General features: G+C 43.5%; 1 protein-coding gene across 2 annotated transcripts; it reads right to left on the minus strand.

The window, feature by feature from the left end:
* Positions 1–1,315: 1,315 nt before the first annotated feature.
* Positions 1,316–13,950, minus strand: s1pr5b (sphingosine-1-phosphate receptor 5b). 2 transcript variants are annotated; one of them, XM_010872790.4, is made up of 2 exons: positions 13,849–13,950; positions 1,316–4,174 (listed from the first exon to the last, which is right to left on the minus strand). In XM_010872790.4, exon 2 carries the CDS (start codon positions 3,781–3,783, stop codon positions 2,548–2,550), a length of 1,236 nt encoding a protein of 411 aa, XP_010871092.2. In that variant the 5' UTR covers positions 3,784–4,174; positions 13,849–13,950; the 3' UTR covers positions 1,316–2,547. The 2 variants fall into 2 exon arrangements, with proteins under 2 accessions (XP_010871092.2, XP_010871091.2); XM_010872789.3 differs by lacking the exon at positions 13,849–13,950 and adding an exon at positions 5,793–5,897.
* Positions 13,951–14,221: the final 271 nt, after the last annotated feature.

Here is a 14,221-nt window from a genome sequence, read left to right on the forward strand (position 1 = left end):
TTTGCGCAGCAGTGTGAGAACAGCTGAAGTGGTATTTGATCTATTGATCCCGCAGTGCAGAGTGTCTGAGGTGAATGCCTGGACCCTGCTGTAGGAGGAACAGTCGAATGACTTAGCCCAGGAAAGGAAGTCACTGTTATGTTAAACTGACCCTTGACCTCTCCCAGAACATGCTTGGTTGTGAAGACAGTGGCTTATATGGTGAAGTGAGACAAAGAGAGAGTGAGAGACGAGACGTGGAGATCATACATGTAATCTGTGTCAAGCTTTGTGTACAGTGGGAAACTGCCTGGTATTAGTACTGAATGGGATTTCTCTTTTCAAAGTTTTAATGGAAGCCTAGCAGGTATTATGTTATTGTATGCCAAACACAACGCTGCTTATCCAGTTAACTCATAAATCATTCAACTGTCTGTATTTTATGTTTTGGTCCTCACAGTTGAATTTAAGTGTAATGTGATTTTTGGATTCAAATAAGGAATACAAATGTATATGTGTGTTATTCACTGTGTCTGTAAGCTGTTTAATAACCTCAGAGCTATTGCTATAGAAACAGCTAATCCCGAGGTGTACACTACCAAAACAGTCTTATTTTGTTACCATGTTTAAACCTAGTCAGATTATTAAGATGTTTATTAAGATGCACATTTGAATTGTTTATGAAACTGAGGACATTATTCTTTCTGTGTAAAAGAGATGTGATACTTGATTTGATCTGTATCCTTTTAGACAGCTACAATTACACACAGCTAAAAAACAGGACTTGTGTACATCTGATGCATATGAAGAATGTGTTACAGTTCGCTGTTTTGAAACAACCCCTGTATTTCTACTGTGTATATAAGTTAATTTCAGATCCCTCCATCTCTGTATTCACTAGGGTACGTTGTGGCGAAACCTTTCTATGCAGATGAATGAAGGCCAATGATTCTCATCATCCCTTCCTGTTTCACTCTTGCATTTGGTACTGTATGATTATTCCTCTGGTGTAACAGGTTAACAGAGTCAGGAAGTCGATGGGTCTGTGGTCCACTTGTCAAGAAAAGGATCTTTATGTTTTTGCAGTCAGACAGGACGACAGAAACATGTGAAGCTTGTCAGAAGATGTACAGTATCTAGGCCAGTGGTACTAACAGATGTTGCAGAGGGGGGCATAATCTGTTTCCTGTTATAAGAACAGCTATATTGGTCATTCACACCCTCCACGTCAGGCAGACACCCTTGACAATTATTTCCTCCATGCACACACAGACACACACACACACACACACACACACTAAAATGTGAGAGGGAACACAGAAACTGTATAATCAGATTTACCAGAAAACAGGTATTGTTTTAATAAGGGTAGAGACAATCTTTGGTACAAAAGCATATATTTGACGGTACAAAGTACAAATGAACCATATAAAATCCATTGAGAAATAAAATAAAAAAACATTGCTCAATACAATATATTTACAGGACAAAGGTACCATGGCACCATCCAATTCAACTGTACAGAAAACATTTTATTTTTGAAATGCTAGATTACATTGGGGGCGGGTTGACCTACAAATGGGGCTTCTCACCTTCCACTCCTAAAGCATGACACATTGCCACAATAGGCATCTCTTCCTCAAATGACAATGTAGTATCTGGGTCAGGCGTAGATTCCCCCCTATATGGGTCCACCTGTGTGGGCATATCGTGCCGCTGTGAGCGGTGCCTCCACTGGAGCCTGACGGCTGTGTTCTAAATGACACCGCGTTTCCTATTGGAGTTAGGGTGGCACCCAGCCTGGTACAACAATGACCTTTGAGCCAGCAAAGGCCTGGAACAAACAAACAAACAAACAAACAAGCGTATTGTGTATTATCTCCACAGCCGTGGCCACTTGAAGGTAATCTCGGTAGGCAACTCTGGGAGGTCAACTGTCCAAACATTTAGCAAACAATAACTGTGACTCTCGTTCCTTGGCTTCTGATGCTGTCAAAACCTAAGAGACTGTTTACTGCAACGTCAGTTTAGGAAAGTGGTTAAGTGGTTACTGTGCAATAACCTGCAAAAACAGGCGCATCATTCACAATTGGTCCCTTCCACACGTTTTCAGTTTTGTTATCACTGTTGTAACATCCGTGGTTTTGGCGTGATGCTATTTCTGTCTAAATGCAATGCTCTCCTCACCGGCTGTTGCAGCATCTGGCGCCGTCATAGGTCATAGATCACGCGGGGGGGGGGGTGTCTTCTTGAGGGTTTTCTTCCAGACATCTGTCGTCCACAAGCAAACGTAAAGTACTACGGACCATGTAGGCACATTGGCAGAAAGCGATGGTAGCGGAGTAGCCAAACAGGAAGTGATGCAGTTTTTCGATGGCCTTGATCATTAGTGCCGTCCATCACTTTGACTGGAAGCTGACTCCATAGAAATAAAATTACTCGAAGGGACAGATTGTACGGGTTACCGTCCCTACTCAACAATTTTCAGGAGGCCATATGAAGTACTTCCGTTGTCCATCTTCTAAAGGGAGTCATTTCTCCACCACAGAGCTGTCCAGTGGATGCTCTTCAGACCTTGAACAGCTTGGGGTAGAGGGCTTTGATGGGGGACGGGGTGGTGATGACATTCCCAGAAGATATAGTGGTCTCCTGGCCTTCCAGCTTCTGCGAGGGCATTTCTGTCTTACTGAAGCTGCACTCCAGGAAAGGCATCCCCATTCTCTTCACCTGACCGTCCTTCGTCATGAGGCACGGCCGGCAGAGGAGCCTCAGAATGGCCCTCCTCATGTCCTTGCTGGTCAGTGTGTATATTATGGGGTTCAGGAGTGAGTTCACCATGGCAACGCCCAGGAAGTAGTCTGCCTTGAGGAGGAGGTGGCAGCGCCGGGCTGGGCAGAAGGAATCCAGCCCGAGGAGGAAGAAGAGTGGCAACCAGCAGGCGATGAACACGCCCAGAACGATGGTGACCGTCTTGAGGAGGGCCATGTATTTCTGAGACTTCCTGGCAAGGCCTTTCCGGAGGCTTCCCTTCGCTCCGCTGAAGCGCTGGCGCTGAGTGTTGGCACGCACAATGCGGAAGACGCGGACGTAGAGGACCACGATGGCCAGGAGGACGGCGCTGAACACGGACACGCAGCACAGGATGTAAGACTTAGCATAGAGAGGCAGCACCGTGGAGCACCAGTCCAGGCGACCCATACAGTTCCACCCCAAGACGGGCAGGACCCCCAAGAGGCCCGCCAGCGCCCAGCTGCCCCCGATCAGCGCCAGCATCCGGCCTTTCTTCGCGCTGTGGTATGGTCTCATCGTCACCATGGTGACGTGCCGTTCTATAGCTATGGCCAGTAGGCTGACGACAGAGGCGGCGAGCGTGACGAAGACCCCACCCTCCCTCAAGAACCACAGAATGGGCGTCAGTCGGAGCGTGTTGGGACCTGACATGACGATGTTAGCCGCGTAGGTCACGCCGGCCAGGAGGTCGGACAGAGTCAGGTTACCCAGAAGGTAGTACATTGGGAGGTGGAACTTCTTATTGGTCCAGATGGCGATCAGAACCACCGCGTTCTCCAGGACGATGAGGACGCAGATCACAAGGAAGACTACGGCCTCCGGTTTTAACCCCTCGCGGTAGCGGTCCGCCTGAAGCTTCCCGGTGAAGTTGTAGTGGGTCACAATGACATTGTTGTTCTGGTAGTCCCAGAAGAAACTTAACAGGGTTGGAAAGGAAGACGTAGTGGGTTCAGAGTCTATAGTCGGGGTAGGGAAGGCCCCAGCGTAGGCAGGATGGGAAGCTGCCACCTCCATGCTGTCGTAGGAGGTGGTTAACTCAGTTTGGTTTACCTTCAGATACCTAATTATGGATGTTTTTATTGCAAAGTACTTGCACTCGACATCCTTCAGCTATTGGTCAATGCCAGTTGATGAGGAGAGTCTGTGCTACTGAAGACAATAACACCAAATGTCAGAGTCCAGTTGTGCTCAGACAGCCATTGAAAGTGGTACGACTGTGGTGTAATCCAATTAACAAATGTGATGGTTTGATGCAGTTAAGTTGTGGGTGTCTTGCGCTGTTTCATTTTCCCATCATGCCTCTGGTAGTCACAGGTGTGTTATGATCCTCATCGCCAACAGGGGGAAGTGTTGTGCTCTGTGCAAAGGCTTCTTGAACTCAACGACCGGATTGATGGTTCAAATTCTGCAATTAAATAATACAGAGGGCATAACTGTGAGTGCATTTTAAGTGAGATTTTATTTAATAAATAAATACAATCATTTGCAAATCAAACAATGTTTATTTAAAAAACTAAACCTGGTGGAATATCACACAACTAATTACATCAATTGGCAACAGGTCAGTAACAAGACAATGTCTTTTTCAGGGAAGGCCTTGCTTATTTCAGCAGGACAATGCCAAACCACATTCTGCACATAACAAAATAGCATGGCTCTATAGTAAAAGAGTCCAGGTGCCAAAATGGCCTGGCTGCAGTCCAGATCTGTCCCCTATTGAAAACATTTGGCACATTATGAAATGGCAAATACAGCAAAGGAGACCCCGAACTGTTGAGCAGCTGCAACCCTGTATCAAGCAAGAATGGAACAACATTCCACTTTCAAAACTACAGCAATTGGCCTCCTCAGTTCCCAAACTCTTAGCGAGAGTTGTTAAAAGTAGATCTGATGCCCCTGTCCCAACTTGTTTTTAAAGGTGTTGCTGGCATCAATATCAAAATGTACATGTATTTTTCCAAAAACAATAACATTTCTCAGTTTCAACATTTGATAGGTTGTCTTTGTTCTATAAAATGTTTATCTTTTGACTGGCGTGCAAGTGAGAGGCCATGTGAAATGTGTCATGTACTTTAAGTTATTCAAGTGTTTAAAGAGTGAGTCAATCGTGATGACGATATTATAAGTTGCCATTTGGCACACTATCATGTTATCATAGGTCACTCAACAAGGTGAGTTGTAAGTTGATTTGACTGGTTATAGCTGAACATGTATTGTTAGAAGGAAAATATTTTCAAAACTGTGTGCAGTGTATGGTACTGAATGAGGAATGTAATTGCCATGTATAACGCCTAAAAGACCAGGTTGACTGAAATGCTTTGATCATAATGTTTATGTTAGAAAACCATTAAGTGTGATTCCGGATTCTTGGATCGTGAGAAGGATTTTTTTTTCTTCTTTGCCTTCTTGAGTCATATGTTAACATTTAACAAATGGTCTGGAAACGTTAACTAAAACATAATCTGTATAGCCAAAGAACTTGAGGGATAATACGTTTTATGGTTCACCCCTTGTTTCAAACAACTAAAAACACCCCCACACATTTTCTTCAGTATGAGTTTTGAAACGGGTGCACAGTCATTAATTGCCAAGATGAAAACAGACAGCTATTGTCTTTTAAAATGAGTAACACTCGAACTGTATTCTGGATTGCAGATTAGGACAACGATGTATAGTAGCCTAATACGCATCATTGAATGTAGCTTAATTGCCGGACACTGACGACCCTAAAAATGTCTAATTAGTATGCACTGCGAAGTTCTCAAGTTCCCCACCCTCCATGTCCCAGAAGAGAGTATTCCTCAAAATCAATGTTGTATTGATACAAACATGTTATACGAGATAGAATATAGGTTACTTATTACGCACCAATTTAGATATGTCATTGCAAACTCCTTGACATCGTTATCTTTCTCTAACAGTCATGTAGCTCCAAAGACACTCGAGTGCATAAATGTTGAATGCCTATTTAGACCAATAGCAAGACATTGCTCACGTAAATTTATATATTAAAATAAACTTACCTTGAATATTATTTTAAGAGATTTTGAATGCGTGGTACGTTGAAGAGGACTCACTAACCACCCACCTTACACTGTAACTGAAAGAGACACGGAGGACTGACAAGCGAGAGCCCAAAGCGTAGGACCTACTTTGAAACGGGGGCGGGGTGGCGGGGTGGGGGTGGGGGGTAGCAACCAATGGACGAGTTCGTTTTGCGTGGCCGATTATTCTGTTATGGAGTGAATGGTCTAAATAATCAAACGCCACCTCCCGCTCGGCACCGACCATGTTGAACGAACTCACCTGCGATTACACAAACACACACACCCACACACTCTCTCTCTCTCACTCATTCTCTCTCGCGCGCTCTCTCTCTTTCTTTATCTATTTATCTTTTCTTATCTCTTTCTTTCAGTTTTTGCCGCTTGTCTGACTGCCTGCTTGCCTCTTCACTAACAGTGTAGTGGTTAGAGAAGGAGATCTGTAAACTATAGGTCCCGAATTCATATCTCCTCGCAGGCAAAGTAAAGTACACATTATGAATTATATTATATAAATATTACAATTATATTGCGACTGTTTCTGGTCGAAGTAGTCATGTTATAGTAAGCCTTAACTTAAACTGTATATAGTTATATTGCAAATGTTTCAGTCTCGCAAAAGATTGCTCAATTCTTATGATTATTCCTAGGAAGTTTGATACTAGTACGCCTATTACTGGCTAATAAGCTGTTAAAACGGCCAGTGACAAAAGCCATACAGTTCATAGACACTATGGTGAAGGTAAACATAATAAGAAACGTTAATCAGTTTAACACAATGCTCAATGGTGTCTAGCGACTGCTGAAACGTGTAATGCCGTGGCGTTGTGGTTAAAGACAGTGCATCTCACGTGGACGACCTACATTCAAATCTATTGAGAGCAACAACATTTATTAATTATTTGTGGGCCGCAATAAAACTTTACGTTTATACAGTATCACAACTATTTCTCTCGTCTCGACTTGATGAAAAAGTTAGTTATCATCACCTTTATTGATAGTTATTGTATCAATGTCATTCATGAATCAAAGAAAAAAATATGTTGTTATGTCATTACAGAAAAAAATACATAATTGACCTGGAGGTGTTTTATCCTTGAGCAGCAAATGTCGTTACTGCTTTGTATATGGTGTTAGAGAAAACCTTTTTGTAAATACAACAGGATACACCAAGAGCAGTACAGGGAGGACAATGGATTTTATTTGAAGATACATTATGGTTGATTAAAATACTTTTTGCCACAGAAATATTCATAGAATATTCCTATATAACTGTTTTTGGAAGAAAGATGGCTTAGAGGCTCAAAATGTTTATTCTTGGCATTATAATTCTATTGTAATATTCTTTTACATGTTTTATTCACAGAGATAGAACACAGAACATTGCTTAATCTCTGTCGATTGATTACAGTGCATATGTAGCATATTCTAGTGGAATGTATTCCTTTCTCTGGTTTATATGGGGTTATAGACCAGCTGAATTCCCAGTGATAGCCAGTAAAGCTGCATGCTCAGACCTGCTATGTGTCACCCACTGCCAAACTGCTCCAGGCATTGACCACTTATTGAACCAAGTCTATTTAAACAGAGTAGAACACGCAAGAGTGAGGTAGCCACATACAAACCCACACACGCACGTTTACTTAACTATCTAAATGGGGACGGCGAAGTTGATAGCCTGCAGAAAAGTTTCTTTTTTACTAATACTAACCCTAAACTTCCCATAACCCTAACCCTAAACTAACCACAACCCTAACCTTAACCTCAATAACCAAACTTTTATGCCTAAACTTAACCTCACCCGTCAAGCCTAACCCTAAATCAACACAAAATGTCTAACCTTAACCCTAATTCTCACCCCAACACATTTGTAACTTTTGCTGTAAACCAAAAAAAAAAAAACGCATCAAAATGGGGACAGAGAAAAACTCCCCATTAGATTTGTTCTTCTGATTCATCCACAGTTTGGGGATGTTCTCTCCCCTGATATATAGTTAAGTCAGGAACACACCCATGCACACACACACACACACACACATACACACACACTAGTGATGCGTGGGTCAGCTGTTTGTTCACACACCCACAGCTGCAAATCCGCATCTGTTCAACTAGGCAATAAAATAGAAATCTCAGACCCACCCCCCAACACTAACCAGCAAATGAAGATAATGCGCAGTAAGGGTCTAGTCCCCTTCTAATGGAATGCAGAGTCATCTATTTAAATGGGGACAAAGTATGACTGGCTGAAGCAATCACTTCACTCATAGGCTGATAGAGTTGCTTCTGAGCGGAGCAGAACACTTCTCTCCCGACAGAGGCCGATCTTAGCAGACAAAGGTAAACATTTGACATCTGTCAAACCCGTCACTAACCATCCTTCCAAAGGTTGTGAATTTAAATGTTTTTGGAAATATCTTTCCGTCAATCGTTCACCGCCACCTTTCCCAACCACACACATACCTTCTCCCACCAGTCAAGTGATGCACCAGCACACGCAACTGTAGTTAAGGCCGTGGAATGGAAACACACCGTAGGTAATGTATATGGTAATGAAAATTGACTTATGGTCCCAAATTGTGCAAATAACAGAGGGAGTGCTAGATCATGTATTGCTCATAATATAATTGTTTTTAAATACACAGTATTTGCCAAGTTGTTGAATCATTATTTAGGATAAGTATTTTTCCAAAACATTAAAATATATTTTTTCCCTTTCAATTTTGCAGAAATTACTCGAGTAGAGATGACGTGTCATGGTATGTGGTCAGTCTTCAGATCCACTCAGACAACCAAGAGATAAGAACCTGGGGTCTGGGGTTTGTTGGAACACCCCAGACCCCAGAGAAAATCCCAAATATTTCAGACCAGAAGCTGCTCAGGTTAGGCCATAAAGAAAATCTGTGAAGTAGCTTGAAGAACCTTGACAGTTGTCACACGTGTGAGAGGAGCCAGGGAATATGTGCTTAGTGCTGGAGTGGTGTAGTCTTTCCAAAGTCTTTCTAAGATTGCACCACTCCAATTGTATGATACGGTGCCAAGAGCTGATTGAGCATGTATTGACTGTCTTTCAAGCTGTCCTCCAACAGAGGTACAGTACTCCAGGACCCCAGGTCCTCCTCCTACTTAGCTTTGGAAGGTTATTTTGCATGCATATTGCCTCAATGAAATGTACACATGTGTGAATACACATAGATGCAAACACTGACTGACACTGCGCACACATACACAGATTAATGCACATCCACACAAAAAAAAATAAGCAAATCACAAGTCAAACTACTCAAACGTGGGAGAGAAATATGACACCTGGGCGTTTAACTGCATATCTTTCAAATGAGAGGTTCCACTAATGTTGACAGTTGGATATCCTGCTATAATTCTGTTGCTGTTCAAACTCACTCCCCTACCTGTGCAAACACTTGGATCCAAATGGTATTCGCTTTCTTCCAAACGTTGTCTTAGTCTACCTTAAAGTGCCAGACGGAGTGAGGTCTGCACTTGAGTGCGAGTTCCACTGGTTCGATTGTGCCTGAACCGCTGGATCAGCGTCAAAATAGCGCACACAGCCTTGCTCTTTTTGAACCCGGGCCTAGCGAATATAAACAGGTGAGCCCAAAGACAGGCACAATGTTTCTGCCCGACTCAACCTGCCAATTCCCAAACATTATTTGTTGATAGGATTAGTGTGTGAATGGATGCTGGCCTGATCGTGGTCCCCGGGGGATTACGTCTGGCTCCTGTGTTGGTGTGTGATCATCTCAGTGAGTGTCTGCGTGGAGATGCATGCAGTTACCGACCTGCGGGTCAAGAGTCAGCAATTCTTCTAGGTTTGATGGAGTCATTTGAGGACGGCTCATTGACAGTCCTGACAAGCAAATGTGTCAATAAGCCTTGTTTGATGTATTTGTCAGGGATTTCTAGTGAATTTACGCAACTTTTAAAATCTTATTGTGTGTGTTTACTGCACACTATTGGGTGTGTGCACGTACATGCTCTGACATGGTTGTTTATTTTATAAAGAACTTTTAACATCAGTTGTCACTATAAGTTGTCACTTATATGTGGCAAGGATGAGCTTTAGGATGTGGTTGTTTTGGATGTGCTAGTTTAGGATGTGAAGGTTTAGGATGTGATAGTTTTAGGTGTGGTGGTTTAGGATGTGGTAGTTTAGGATGTGCTGATGATGGGTTTGGATGTTACGGTTTAGGTTATGGTGCTCTGGAAAGGATAAAAGAGATTAGAAACACAACATATAGGTGCAGATATGACAAGTAACTAAGCAGCCGGTAGCTCTGTGTTTATAGTGTTTGACAAGTAACCAATTTGACAACAAGATGGGCTGCAGGCAATGACAGCAAGAGTCAGGTAAAACCTACATCAATAACATGACCCAGTGGACACTGGACAGGGTCAGATTAGATTCGTCAGACCAGGTAGTCCTGATGTGTGGTCCAGGAGGTAGGTCCTCCTAGTATGCAACAGACACTTGAGGAATTAAAGGGGGCTAAGATCAACTGGATAACAGATTAGTCAAAATAGATTGCATCTTATTGGACAGACTGTCCTTAGCACCCCGACAGACAGACTATTGCAGGGGGTCAGCAAAACTGTGGCTCTGTCTGAACATACCCTCAGACAGGCCAACCAGGCAGGAAATAGCTTAACTTTGCCAAGCATAGTTCCACTCCACCAACGAGATAAAAACAGACCAACCAACTACCCTGAGACAAGACCATGTGGAAATGTGTTCATGTTTACGTGCATGCTAGTGTTTGTCTGGGAGTCTGTCCAATGTTTGTTGACATCTGCGTCATCACTAACAAATCACTCCAGCACAGTGCCGTGATGGTGCGAGAGCATGTTCCTGCTATCAGGGGGATCATTACAAACTAATATCCTGTGGTAGCCAATCCTGTGAGTGAAAGCAGACAGAGGCCTTGAACATCAAAGGACCTTTGTGGGATGGTGTCTGTCAGATGTGGATGGATGCACGATCTAACAGACAGCATTTAGGACGGTTAGGCTGAGGAAGTGCTGCATTTTTATCTGACCTACTTTTTAACTCGCTCGCTCTGTCAGTATTTAAATTGTATTTGTTTGCCCTCCCTCTCTCTCACACACAAACACACACGCCATACTATGTTCAGTTTTTATCTTACTTTTAACACTGGGAAATCATGTAACTATAAAGTATTTTCTATATATACGTTTGGCCCACTCACACATTACGGTGCTAATATCTTCCAGCTGAAAAAGCTTTTCTTTTCTTCTTAAATGGGTGTATATGTAGCTGTGGCCATGGTAGCCCAAATACTGCAGGCAGGAGGCCCAAGTTGGAGGTGAACAAGGTGGTTATTCTAGGATGACCCCAGTCTCTCCTCTTCCCAGAGGTCGCCACTGTGATAAAGGGATACAGGAAGTGAGGTCATTTTGAGGTTCTCAGGACTGGCAGACATTAACGGCCGGAGGTTTCAACTTACTGGTTTTGTATTTAAAGTTCTCATACCCTGATATTTTAGAGTTTTTGTTGAAGGTGACCGTTGTCAAGAAGAGAAAGTGCAGTAACTGCTCACTGTGAGAACCACAACTTGGTTTAAGACCACACACAGTTTAATTTAATCTTGAACTTTTAGGGTTTCATTCCACAGCCCTATTTTTGAGGTAAAATATTTCCTCTCCATCTTGTGTGAACCGGACCCATTCCCACTTCCTTGCCAGGCACAGTAAAACTATAAAACGTCAACCCCATTTATTTCACTACATCGGCTCTATAGCCACTCAGCTTTATGGTCTCCAACCACAAAGTGGCCAGTATTTCTGACTGGCTTTGGATGTTAGGGACTTCAGTCAGAATCGTTTTCTAGAAAACAAATATCTAGGCAACAATAATGTTTGGAGAAATGAATGAGCCTTAGCTTGGGCTCTATCCCCCTCCTCCGCCGGCTATCATTCCTTCAGGCTCCTGCAGTCCCTCACTCTCCCATTCCCTCCCCACCCCTTAACACACACACACACAAACACACACACTCACACACCAACCCTACTCACTGATAAGCCCTAACAACAGACCTCAGACCAGGTCATTAATGATAACAGCGCATTCCTTCCTCAGCTGTTACCATCAGAGAATGTGGCCAACCTCTCTTTGTATTTCTCCTGCATCCTCTCCCTCTCCTCGTCCTCCTCTCTCTCCCACTCACTCTCCTACTGTTCCTCCTCCCTCTCCTCCTTAACACCTGTGTTTACTCACTCAGAGGTTATGTTACATGGCCATGCACTGAGAGTGTCATTATGTTGTTTGTCTGGATTTTCCAGCCTACTGGCACTGGACTGGAACTGGAGATCTACAAGAGGCTTGGTTAATGAGGTTCTCCCTCTTTTGAAGCAACTGCACAGAGAGAGATAGGCAGAGAGGGAGAAAAAGCACGGTGGCTTTTCGCAGAGTTGAGGAATGAGTTCTGAGAAGAAACAGGATCGGGTAATAAGGGTTTTGTCTTCCACAACGGACATTGGTTGAGTGGTTTCATGGTGATAGCAAGAGAGAATCCCCAAGCTGTAAGTCATCACAATTAGGCCTAAGTGTCATTCTCCAGAGGAAATGGCCCCTATCAGCTCAATTACAGATAACATCTAGATAACACCCTGGATAGCGGGGACACCTTTTACTTGCAAATGCCTCCTCTGTAGTGAAACAACAGTGTCCACATTTTATTGGAAGATTTTGTTTGTTTTTCATTCTGGATTTTGGGGGGGGGGGGGGGAGTCAATCGCTTTCTCTTTTTCGCTATATCCCTCTGTCTTTCTCTCATTCTGTCTTCCTGTCTGTCTCGCTCCCCCTTCCCCTCTCCAGCAACTTTCGCTGTCTGGATGTATTTGTCCGCCTAGTTCTGGTTTGACCGCGGATTTAATGAGAAGCAGACCAGGGAGTTGTAGGGGTTTTGTGTGATACTGACACCCTTCTGGGCTCCGCGGGGCTCTGGGCTGTGACACCATCACGAGACAGACCTCCACAGGGCACTCCCCACTCAGCTCCCCTTTCCTGTGGAGACATCTCACTCTATCTCAATCCATCCCCAAGATGGACGCCTGATGATCTATTCCCCCCTTTCAGTTGCACTTATCCCCTATGGGACAGTTAGCATGAATGCCACGGGGATACTTTGGAAATCAGAATAGAGACACAGAGAAAACAACAAAACACTGGAGAGCCAATCCCGTCCTCTATGGATCATAAGTCTCACTTAAGGATTGGTTTGCTTGAGTGTCATTCCTGGTCTTAATCCTTTCTTCAGCCCACATAGAATTCTTTATATTTGTACCTCATTCAGTTGAAAAGTAACTACCGACCAGCAAGACAGTAAATGCAAGATTTATTGTGTGTTCCAAATGGCACTCTATTCCTTTTCTAGTGTATAATGCGCAACAGGAGCCCGATTTGTCCTGGTCAACATTAGGGCATTCTATAAGGAATATGATTCAATTTACAGCTCAGTCCAATAGTTTGGCTGCTCCTGTATCCTGAGCCAGTTAGACATGCAGCCAAGAAAACTGACAATGGGAAAGGTGAACTAGCAGAAAGACAAGACATGCCCGAGCCTGAAACCTTTTAATTTCTCCTCTCACTTCACCCCACACTTTTGTTGAGGAGGGACAGATGTTTCATGTAGATTGAAATGGCCGGGTAATATGTATAGCCCAGCTCCACCCAAGACAGCCAAGTGGAGGGTAGCTAAACAGTTAGCGTGACTGGAAATAATTTGATGTGAATTCTGGGTTCCTCTCACTTCCCTTTTCCCCTTCAACAATTTTCTAAGATAACTTATTTCTTCTAATTAGCCCCTTCCATTAGCCCCTCCAGTTATTTCTACACATGTCCGTCATTTCTTTTCAAACGCGGCCAAGCAGGGATGACAGCGTTTCAAGGTTGACTCCATCCTCCCTGTGGGCGTTCTGGTGTCAGGGTAATATTGTAAGTCTGAGAGCATGGGCGGACTGGAATTCAAGTCGGATTTAAAATATTTTAAATACTCACGGCTTGCTTATTGAGCCTTCCTGGCACAAACGAGACGTCCAAATCTCAGAAGTCCAAACTCCGCCCGTTCAGCACTTCAGGCAGATTGAAGCTGGTTCTCGAAGCATTTAAAAGAAAACGAATACCATTTGAACCCACATCTGGTTGTCTGCGCTACATTCATATGCCCAACAAATTGAGTGTGAGACATGGGCAGACCAAGATCAGGCAGCTTTGCTCTCGCACGCTAAGGCCATTAACTGAGGTTTGGCTAGCTTTTCAAAAAGACAAATATCAAAACGAATTACAATGCGCCATGGAAGTCAAAAGTATGGTTTATTACTCAACACGACAACCAGAAATGCTCGTGGCAGGACAGTATAGGTTCATGCAA

This window comes from Esox lucius, chromosome 9, assembly GCF_011004845.1.
Source record: "Esox lucius isolate fEsoLuc1 chromosome 9, fEsoLuc1.pri, whole genome shotgun sequence".
Lineage (NCBI taxonomy): Eukaryota > Metazoa > Chordata > Actinopteri > Esociformes > Esocidae > Esox > Esox lucius.

Coding starts and splice junctions, on each gene's coding strand:
- s1pr5b (XM_010872790.4), bottom strand. CDS start 3,783: ATGGAGGTGGCAGCTTCCCATCCTGCCTACGCTGGGGCCTTCCCTACC.